Below are 10676 nucleotides of genomic sequence, written 5' to 3'. Positions count from 1 at the left end.
AATTCAGCCTTAGCTAGATCTATTATAATTAAGGACGTATACTTTATAATCCCTTTTATAGGAGTATAATTAATAAAGATATCAATCGGATACTTATTCGATTAGACTATCTTCCTAAGCTTCCTAATTACCTGGATAAATATAATAATCTCTGCTTTAGTAGATCTATAGCGTTTTTCTACATTAGTAATTACCTATAATATAAATAGGATAGGTTATACTTTACTTATAGGAATATCCTTACTAAGAATCTTCTCTCTATCCTAGTTACCCTTAAGTTAGAAAGCAATAACGCTATAGCTATTATAGTAGGCATCTAACTTTAGGAATAGTAACTTTTCTAGGTAATAGTAATAGAGAAACTCTTAATTATATAAGTACTCCTATAATAGTTAGAAGGATTTAAGCTCTTCCTTGGTTAGAGTAAATTTAACGGTAGATATAACTGCTTTCTAGGTATATTTAGCCTTCCTAGGATTTAATTTTCCTTCCTTCTAGATGGCTACTATTAAGGTTGTCTTCTAGGCCTAGAGTGACCTTACTTTGGCATCAAACCATAGAATGCCTTTCCTAAGCTATCCGGCTATTCTAAGGTAATGCTCTAAGCTATCAAGAGTGTCTAAAAACTTTAGCTTCTTAAAGGCAGCAATATGGTCATCGGTTTTAATAATGCCTTTACCATTTACGATATACCTAAGGAGTCTTATAGCTAGGTATCTTATAAAGAATTTAATGGTGCTAATATGGATATAGGCCTTATTAAGGATTCTATAAATGATATATAGGTATTTTGGGTATTCTTCTTTTATTTTACCAAAGATAATAATATTATTAATATATACTTTAATAAAATGGTAGTATTTAAGGAAAAGTCTATCTATATAATATTATATAAATATAGATCTATTTTTAAAATCTATAAGTACTATATTAGATTTTTCTGAACTATAGTAACTTATAACTACTATATAGTCATTATATTCCTTAATACCCGGCCAAGGGAAAAAAAATAGGAGATGCCTTAGGAGCTTCTCTTACATCTTTACAAATACCCTACTAAAACATACAAAACTACCATTGCTAGAAAGCTCTCGAAAAACGCCATCTAACGGCACTACTTTCAACTACACGCGAGCCGTTACAGGTGTGTAACAGGCATTACGGGCGTAAGAACCGGACCTGACCGCAATCCGACTATACCTCGCGCGCCCGTTAAAATTTTCACTATATAGACCACCTAGCGCCCCTAAACGTAACGTCAATTTAAGGCCTAACGCTAAGCTACTAAGTAAGGAGGCCTATAGCTTTGAACTAATTAAAGGGGGGCCTACTATAGGCTTACCCTACCCTAGATATTAAGGAGCTAAGGAGTCTTATTATATAACTAGTTAACCTTATACTAAGCCCTAAATAGGGCAGGGTATAAGACCTTGCTAATAAGCTCTTATAGGGCCTTATAACCACCATTATAGGCCTAGTTCTAAACCTATAGGAACTTATAGCTAAAGAAGTTAAAAAGGGGCTTAAAGAAGCCCTTAAGGCTACCCCCTGCCCTACCTAAGCATAGGTAGCTATAGGGCTATAATAAAGGGTATTAGGCCCCTAAGGAGGCCTACCATTAGCTAAAGAAGTACCGTTATGGGCCTTGTAAGAGGTTATAATATAGAATATAAGCCTATAGGAGGACCTTAAAGCCTAAACCCTAGCTAAGATAATCTAAGCAGTTAATAAGGCCTTTAGCTACTAGGGAGCCATTATAGCTAGGAAGCTCCTAAGCAGGGATATAATAGTAGTCCTTAAGAATAAGACTACTAAGAATTAGTATTTAGCTAATAAGTAATAGGTAGCTATAGCCTTTAAAGAGGAGGCTAGGGAGGTTAATAGGGCCTATATAGTCCTAGCTAAAGGAGTCTAGAAGGAAGAGCTATATGTTACGGATAAGCACATAGGCGGCCTGGCAGGCTGCAGCTAGGACACGGGACATTCCGACAGCCAATCACTCGACGGACCAATCAGAAGATTATCACCGCCAAGACTAAGGTCTTCACTGGTGATAATAACATGTCACCGTCGACAACGCAGAATCACGAAGTGAAAGGAGAAGTGGCACTGGTAATAACTATTGAAGAAGGACAGACCATTGTATATATATAGCTAGCCAGTCACTCGTTATAGTGGACTCTAGGAGTTCGCCAGTGGTAACAATTACAATTACAGTACTCATACCAAGCATTGCTAATTACTGTGAGAGACAACTCTAGTGTTGTTATGAACCCTTTGGCTTCACCGAATCCCTCAGACGACCCGCCTGCTCGTCACGCTCAGCCCGCCTCCGTCTGGACCCTTTTAGAAGAAGTCTGAGTTGGGTTCGTCACACTATAAGGGGTTAGCAAATAAGACTTTAAGAGGGCTATAGGCCTATACTTGATTGAAACAGTTAAGTTCTAGCTATCAAAGAGCTTATAGATATAACGAACCTAACTTAGACTCCTTCTAAAAGGGTTTAGACAAAGGTAGATTAAGCAGGATAAGTATACAGGTCGTCTAAGGGATTTAGTAAAGCCAAAGGGTTTATAACAACGCTAGAGTTATCTTATATAGTACTTAACAATGCTTAGTATAGGTACTATAGTTATAATTACTATTACTAGTAAACTCCTAGAGTCTACTATAACAAGTGACTATCTATATATATATATAATCCTAGGATTACTAATAGTCATGGTAATTCTTTATATTAGCTTACCTAGCTTACATCGTAAGCTAGTAATCCTTTGCTAGGATCATTTCTTGCCAAGTGTGATCCTATCCTAATTAGCCTATCATTCCTACTATCCTATTAGTCCATTAGGGAGGCGGCTTAGGTAGCGTCCTATATATATATTTCTATAATACGATGCCCTTCCTTTAAGGCTTTCGACCTAAAAGCCTATCTTAGGCCGTTTCAAATAGCGCTAATATTCTTTTTACGTATACCTTATAATTTTTTTCCTTTTTCCTATACTACTAGTAACTAATAAGATAGCAAATTATATCTCTAAGCGCCGATCTTTAAAATCCCAATAGCGTGTTATACTTGCTTCTTTTATTAATTCTTCCAATATAGATATTATACCATATTTATAGTGTTTTAAGCGGAACTTAGCTTATCATATAGCGTTAGGCTCTTCTTACTATAGCAAGTATATATATTAGGGTCGTTCTTACAATGGTTCCAATATAGCGTCTGCTTATTTATAACCTCATTTATTACCTTATTATTCGTAGCTAATCTTTTATAGTGACAAAGATTATATCTAAACAAAAACGCGTAGAACAAGAAGAGGCTAATGCTAAAGAGGCCCTTTTCGTTCTTTAGACTTAACTTTAGACGGCTATCAGTTGATTAGCTCGTCTTTGTCGCTAGAAACGTTTCTTAAAGGAGCAGGGTTCCGAGCTGTTTCGTCGAGGTATATAATCTTTAGAGGAAATAGAGGCGGAAGAACGGAGAGTACGGGATTCCGAGGTACGTATTATTAGTAACGTACGGTCCTAGGGTGCTAACGTCCCGTTTGATTAGTCCTCTTTAGGCCTAGATTTATTAGAGGCTGACTTGGCTATTTTGTCTGAACTAGTGCCTATGGTCGATCTAGGTTCTAGTGATAGAATTGTTCTAGTTTCTTAAGGTAGTTTAAGTTCTTGACTAGTTCCTATAAGTTATCTTCTAGTCTGAAATCGAGCTATTTAACTAGATACTATAGTTCTCTATTAATAATACACGAATCTAGAATTTCTTTGACGTCCTATTCTTCTTCCTTATCTTTTGCTTTAATATATATAGTAACCTTAACGTTTTTCGGTGCTAGTTTAAGAAGTAAAATATAAAAAACATCTATTTGTAGTCGTATGGATAATAGTAACGATAGTCGGTAGTTAGATATCGAAATTCGTTCTTTAATAATAAAGGGTCTAACCTTTTTAAAGTTTAGCTTTATATTTGGTCGTTTAGTTTATAGGTTTTGTATAATTAGATAGACTTTATCTCCCCTCTCTAGGCAAGGTCCTTCGAGCGTATATTTGTTATGGTAATTCTTTATTCTAGTTCTAATAAACTTAAGTTCCTTTTTAAGCTTCTTATATAATATATATATCTATTTTACTTTAATTACTACTTTTAGTATTATAACCTTTAGTCCTTGCCTAAGGTCTGCTTTATATCTATAGTTTGTAAAGAATGGTATAACTTTAGTTATTTCTATTAGTATTATATTATAAGTAAGTTATACTATTAGTAATAATATAACCTAATTATCTTACTAGTAATTAATATAAGAACGGAGGTACTACCTGATAACTTGGTTTAGTTATTTTATTTATCTATTAGTCTATAGGTAATATACTATTAATAGTTTACTATTAATGTTTAATTATTATATTAACGCTTACTAGAACTTTAATACGAACTTAGTATCTTTATTAGTAATCTATTCTTATAGCTAAGTATATACTAATATAACTTACTAATAGATTACGTCTACTAGCTATTTAGCTATCTAAGACTCTTTATAGGAAAAGAAGTATACCTATTTAGTTAGGCGGTCTACTATAATAAGAATATTATTATAGATTACTCCTATAGCTATATCTTTAGATTCTAGTAGCTTTATAATAAAGTCTATTATAACTAAACTCCATAGTTTATTAGCTATTAATAATAGCTAAAGTAGCCTATATAACTTATATTATACCGTTTTACTTTAATTATAGATATCGTAGTTCTATATAACTTCCTTAACTTATACTATTAACTATAGAAAGTTATAATATTTCTTAACTTATACAATAGTCTTCATAACTCCTTTATATCCTCTAAGTTTCGATTTATAGAGTTCTCAAATCATTTATAGCTATTAAGCCCTATTATGGATATATACTTTGCCTTAGTATTAGAGTTTTCTATCTCTTTCTTCTACTCTATTAGGTACTACTAGTCTAGGTGCTACTTAATACTATATCTCGTTAATCCTTTCTTCTTAAAAGATTATATAATATTCTAGGAACAAGTCAAATAGATCATTTTCTATAGGTATCTACGTTTCGTAATATAGCATTCTATCTATTCGTTCCTTAAATAACAGTAGTATTGTTTCTGTTTGTCCTTCCGTATAAACCGTTTATTAGCTTAAGGCGTCCGCTTATACGTTCTCTTTGCCTTTCTTATAGCGGATCTCAAAATTAAATTCCGTAAGGAATTCTGCCTATTATATTTATCGTCTATTAAGCTCCTTTATTATCGTAAAGTACCGTAAATTCTTATAATCTATATATATTTATACTAGTTCGATTATACCATTAAGGTATAGTTATTATTCCTTAAAAGCTTTGACAATCGTAAGTAGTTCTTTATTATAGATTAGGTAATTAAGATATAGTCCATTGAGCTTCTTTAAAAAGAAAGCTATAAGATATAGCTTCCCTTATTCGTCTCGTTATCCTAATTATCCTCCGATAGTATAGTCCAAAGCATCCGTTTCTACCTTGAATGGCTTCTTAAGGTCTAGTAATACTAGTACTAGATCTTTAATAATAGTGTCGTAAATCTATATAAATGCTTACTTGTATTGCTTTTCCTATTAGAATTTAGCGTTCTTCTTAGTAAGTTCATATAAAGGTTATATAATTGCTCTAAAGTTTCTAATAAACATCTAGTAGAAGTTTATAAACCTAATAAAACTTTATACTTCTATAACTAACGTCGGTTATAGCTAATTCTTAATGGCTTTGACCTTTAAAGGTTCTATCCGGATTTATCTTAGGGATATCTTATATCCTAAAAACACCGTCTTCCTAACGTAGAATTCGCTCTTTTCCTTATTAACTAGTAGCTTATATACGTATAACATATCTAGTACTACTCTTACGTACTTCTAATGTTTGTCTATCGTCTTAGAGAAGATAAGTATATTATTAAGATAATATACTATAAATTTGTCGAGAAAGGGTCGGATAGCTTAATTAATTAGAGCTTAGAATATTACTAGTATATTTGTAAGTCTAAATAGTATAATAAGATACTTATAGTAGCTATAAGGTATCTTAAAGGCCGTTTTCCACTTGTCGCCTTCCTTAATCTATATATAGTTATAGGCCGATAGTAAGTCAAGACGCGTGAAATATTATGCTCCTACTAACTAATCTTAGAGCTATAAGATTAGTGGTAATAGGTATCGATTTTTTATAATCTATTCGTTAAGTTACTAATAGTTAATATATAACTATAGCTTTCCGTCTTTCTTAGGTATAAATAGAATTAGGTAACCTCTAGTAATATCGATAGGTAGATATATCCTCTTTAAAGGTTCTCCTCTAAATATTACTTAAGTTCTTTATTCTATATCTAGCTTATATAGTAGATCTTAAAGAACTTTAGTTATACTCCTTCCTTAAGCTTGATCTTATAATCCTATAGGCTATATTCTAGTAATCCCTTTAGATGCTTCGGTTCGAATGCTAGGTATCCCTTATACTCCTTTGGTACTTCCCTAGTCTTATCTTGTTTCTTAGTTTTCTAATAGTATACGAACTTAGTTCTATCTATAGCGATGCTAGCGATTTCTCTTATCTTAACCTATTACTCTAGTTATAGTGCTCTATATTTGTCAATAGAGAGGACAGCTATTAGTAGTTTAGCTCGTTCCTCCTATCACAATGTTAGTATCGTTATACTACTTCTTTAAGAGTCTATAGTAGTCTACCTACTACTATCTATCTCTTATGGTAGATCTATAGGATATGCCTTCCCTTAAGCATTGTCCGCTCGTGATTCTTATACACTCCCTATCTCGCTAGTCGAATATAACTCCATTTAGGGTCATAGGTAGTTACTATTCTTCTAACCAATGTCTAGGTCGTAATCTTTATACTATAGTAATCCTAATATTATATCTTTATCGTTACCTATATCTATAATACTAAATATAACTACTATAGTCTTCTCTACTATAGTAATATCGATTGGTTCGGTCTCCCTATATACCTATTATATCGGAAATGGCCCTTTGACTATGCTATGCTTCTACTTTATTCTCTAAGGTATCCGTAGCTAATTTACAAGTATCGGCGAAATCAGGTTTATCTCTACTCTACTATCTACTAGTATAAGTATTTTGTTCTATTTCTATTATGCTATTATCTATAGTTGCTTGTCTTACCACTATTGCCCAAAAACTGCGGCGATTTCCTAGGTTTCTACCGGGAGGTCCCGATATAGTAGTCTCTTGCACTAGTTCCTCCTATACTACGCTACTACTCGCTACTAGGCAGGCATTAATGGTTTTCGGGCCCCTCGAAGGGCCCTGACCTGTTTCCTAGGTCGGTACTAACCTCTTTAATTATTCGGCTAATAGCGGCTTTATCGATTATACTTATTTCTATAAGCCATTAAGTACTTATAGTTTCTTACCATTAGGTCTGTTCTACTTTCTATCGTATATACTATAGCTTTATCTAAAGCTCCCGAATTCGCGATTTCTTTTTGTCTATATAATAAAGATAATCGTTACTCTAATACAAGTCCTATATATCTCGTCCTATTCCGTAGTACCTAGGCTAGGCTCGTTTTAGAACTACCGTAATACTTTCTAGACTCCGAGCTTCGATTTTTCTAGAGTAATTTAGCCGCTCGATTTCTTATGTTATAGACCTATTTTATAGGGCGTAAGCTTCCGTCCCCATTTTCTTATTAGGTCAACTAGTGATTATTTTCGAATTTATCGCGAAAGTGGTATCGGTATCTATATACTATATATTAGAACTAAGGCACTTATATATATGCCTTATATCGAGGGTATAGTCGCGTAGTGTCGCTTAGGAGATATTAGAATTCTTTTCTAAATCCTTCCTACTATATATGGACCATAGGTACTCTAACGCTAAGGTAGGAATGTTTCTTCTAATAGCTTTCCTATATACGCTCGTCTTTTCTATAGTTTATATATATAAACTAGTACTTAGGGTTCTATATATTGTAGCTAAGTTACTAGTCATTGAAGTACTTAGGGTAACTATTAGGCCTATTATATATTATAGGCTTTTCTCCTTTAATTGTTTCTATAATATATTAGAGTTCCTTTATCTCGTTCTTTAATTCTTCGCTTTACTAGGTAAGTCAAGTCAAATATCTGTCTCGTTCGTATAGCTCTATATTAAGTCGAAAAACTTCGTCATAGTACTATTCGATCTATTCCTAAAGAAATAAGATATTTGGTCTAGGTCTTTTAACTCCTTAGGTATTAGTTATCTACAATCTATCCTATCTTTATATAACTATGAAACCCTATTACCTTAGGGCTAGGATAATCAAGATCGGTAGTATATATTCTCTTATTATATCCCATTTAGTAATACCTATCTCTAGGTCTATAGTAACTAGTTCAGAGTATAGTATTTGTTTGTCTTTACTGTCGCTATCGCGTTTGAGACTATCTATATCATCATCCCTATCTTTATAGCTCGTAGCCGTTACTTTAATGATATCCTTAGTAGTTTTGTCAATAACTATAATTTCCTTTCTAGGGACTAGCTTCCACTGTTTCTTCGGGCTTTGACATTCTTGTTTATAATGTCCTTTCTTTCTATAGTTATGGTAGGTAACATTAGACTTATCTTTAGTCGTCTTTTTCCTATCCTACTTCTACATTACATCTATATCCATAGCTCTAGGATACGTCCTATATAAGGTGCTAACGTATACTTGTTTTTTCCTATCGTTAGCCTTAACTATAGTTCCATTTATTCGACCTCGTTTCTATTACTCCCATATATAGAGCCGATCGTCAATTCTAATAGCCTATATAATATATTTATCTAGAGTCTTAGGCCGATTATACTTATATAGCTCGTCTTTAACCTTTTCCTTTAAACTATTATAGAATAGTTATATTAACACCTTATCGTTAAGCTAAGACTTAAGTATATCCTATCTAAACTATATAGTATAGGAGGCTATTAACTTAGTCCATCAGAGACTAGCAAGTCTTTCTTACATATAAATCTTCTTATCTTTATCGCTAAAGACCTTCCAAAGCTCTTCTTTAAAATAGTTATAGGATCGAAAGACTACCTATATAAACGCGTCTCAGTCGTCTTCATCTTCCTTAGTAAGATAGTCATTCTATATAGGCTTAAACCATCTAAGTGCCTTGCCTTCTAGTCTCGTAGCTACGTAAAGGACTTTGGCTTTGTCGTCCGGAAACTTGTTGTTATTAAGCTAGAAGTAGGATCAGAGGTTCATTAGGAACCTTGTAAGATCCTCTTTAGTTCCTCTATATTTGCCAGGTAGTTTGATCTTAATATGGCTTGCTTTAGTAGTCTCGAGCACCTTAATTTTAGCGTAGGCCTTGTTAACTAGTTTTTATAAGTGCTTTTTGCCGTTCTCAAGTTCCTTAATCTAAGCTTAAGTAGCTTTGTCTCTCTAGTCTAACTCCTAGATCCGTTACTAAAGTTAACCAAGCTAGGTAAGTAGCTATTTGGCTATAATGTTAGTAGTTATATCGATATTAAGGTCGAAATTACCTTTGTCCTAAACTATAATAGAATAAAGGGAGTGATAGTAACATGTAATAAACCTAACTTAGACTCCTTCTAAAAGGGTTTAGATAAAGGTAGATTAAGTAGGATAAGTATATAGGTCGTCTAAGGGATTCGGTAAAGCTAAAGGGTTTATAATAATACTAGAGTTATCTTATATAATACTTAATAATACTTAATATAGGTATTAGAATTATAATTACCATCATTAGTAAACTCCTAGAGTCTATCGTAATAAGTGACTATCTATATATATATATAATCCTAGGATTACTAATAGTCGTGGTGATCCTTTGTACTAGCTTACCTAGCTTATGTTATAAGCTAGTGATCCTCTGCTAGGATCATTTCTTGCTAAGTGTGATCCTGTCCTAATTAGCCTATCATTCCTGCTGTCCTATTGGTCTGTTAAGGAGGCAGCTTAGGCAGCGTCCTATATATATATTTCCGTGATAATAGAGGAAATAGGCTACGGTACTCCTAGGCTTATGGGACCTTGAAGAGGCCTAGAAGGCCTATAATAAGGGCGTGGTCTAGGATGCCTAGGTGCTAGATTACGAACCCTACTAGGATGCTCTAGAGCTAAGGTAGTACTATAGGTGCTAGAGCTTTAGCTATACCTAGTAGTATTACTAGCGGCTGGCCTATTATAGCCGTTATAGCGTAAAGGCCTATAGGGAAGGGGGGAAGACTAGGGAGGCCTAGTGCCCTACCTACTCTAACTAACTCCCTTATAGGTATACGGCCTATAGGGGTCTCTATATAGCCTGGTATAGGGGCTACCTAGAGAAAGTCGAAGCCTAGGAGAGAGCTAGGGAGGCCTACTAGTATAGACCCTAGACCTTCTAACTACTAGAGTAACTATACTAGAAGGTAGCCTTCGAGTTTAGTAGCTAGTAAGAGGATGACGACTACTACTAAACTAGGGCTAAATGCCCCTATAGGAGGCCTACTCTAGCCTAATAGGCAGCTAGGAGTACCTTGTTTAATGCCTAATAGACCTATATCTCCTTTCTATAGCCTAGAACCCCCTCCCTCTTATAGCTAGCTAAGGGGGGAATAGCTATAGAGCCTACTACTACTACTATACCTTTGTCCTCTACCCTAGC

At 34.0% G+C, this 10676-nt stretch overlaps 1 protein-coding gene across 1 annotated transcript; it reads right to left on the bottom strand.

Moving 5' to 3' along the window:
* Positions 1 to 575: 575 nt before the first annotated feature.
* On the bottom strand, positions 576 to 872 carry MYCTH_2063115 (uncharacterized protein; the record flags this gene model as incomplete). Its single annotated transcript, XM_003663751.1, has 1 exon — positions 576 to 872. A coding segment is annotated over one exon (297 nt), but the record flags the coding sequence as incomplete, so codon positions are not given.
* Between the last annotated feature and the right edge of the window lie 9804 nt (positions 873 to 10676).

This window comes from Thermothelomyces thermophilus, chromosome 4 (assembly GCF_000226095.1).
Source record: "Thermothelomyces thermophilus ATCC 42464 chromosome 4, complete sequence".
In the NCBI taxonomy this organism is placed as follows: Eukaryota; Fungi; Ascomycota; class Sordariomycetes; order Sordariales; family Chaetomiaceae; genus Thermothelomyces; species Thermothelomyces thermophilus.
Note: the sequence above shows the minus strand (reverse complement) of the source record. Positions and strands in the feature narration are given on the sequence as shown.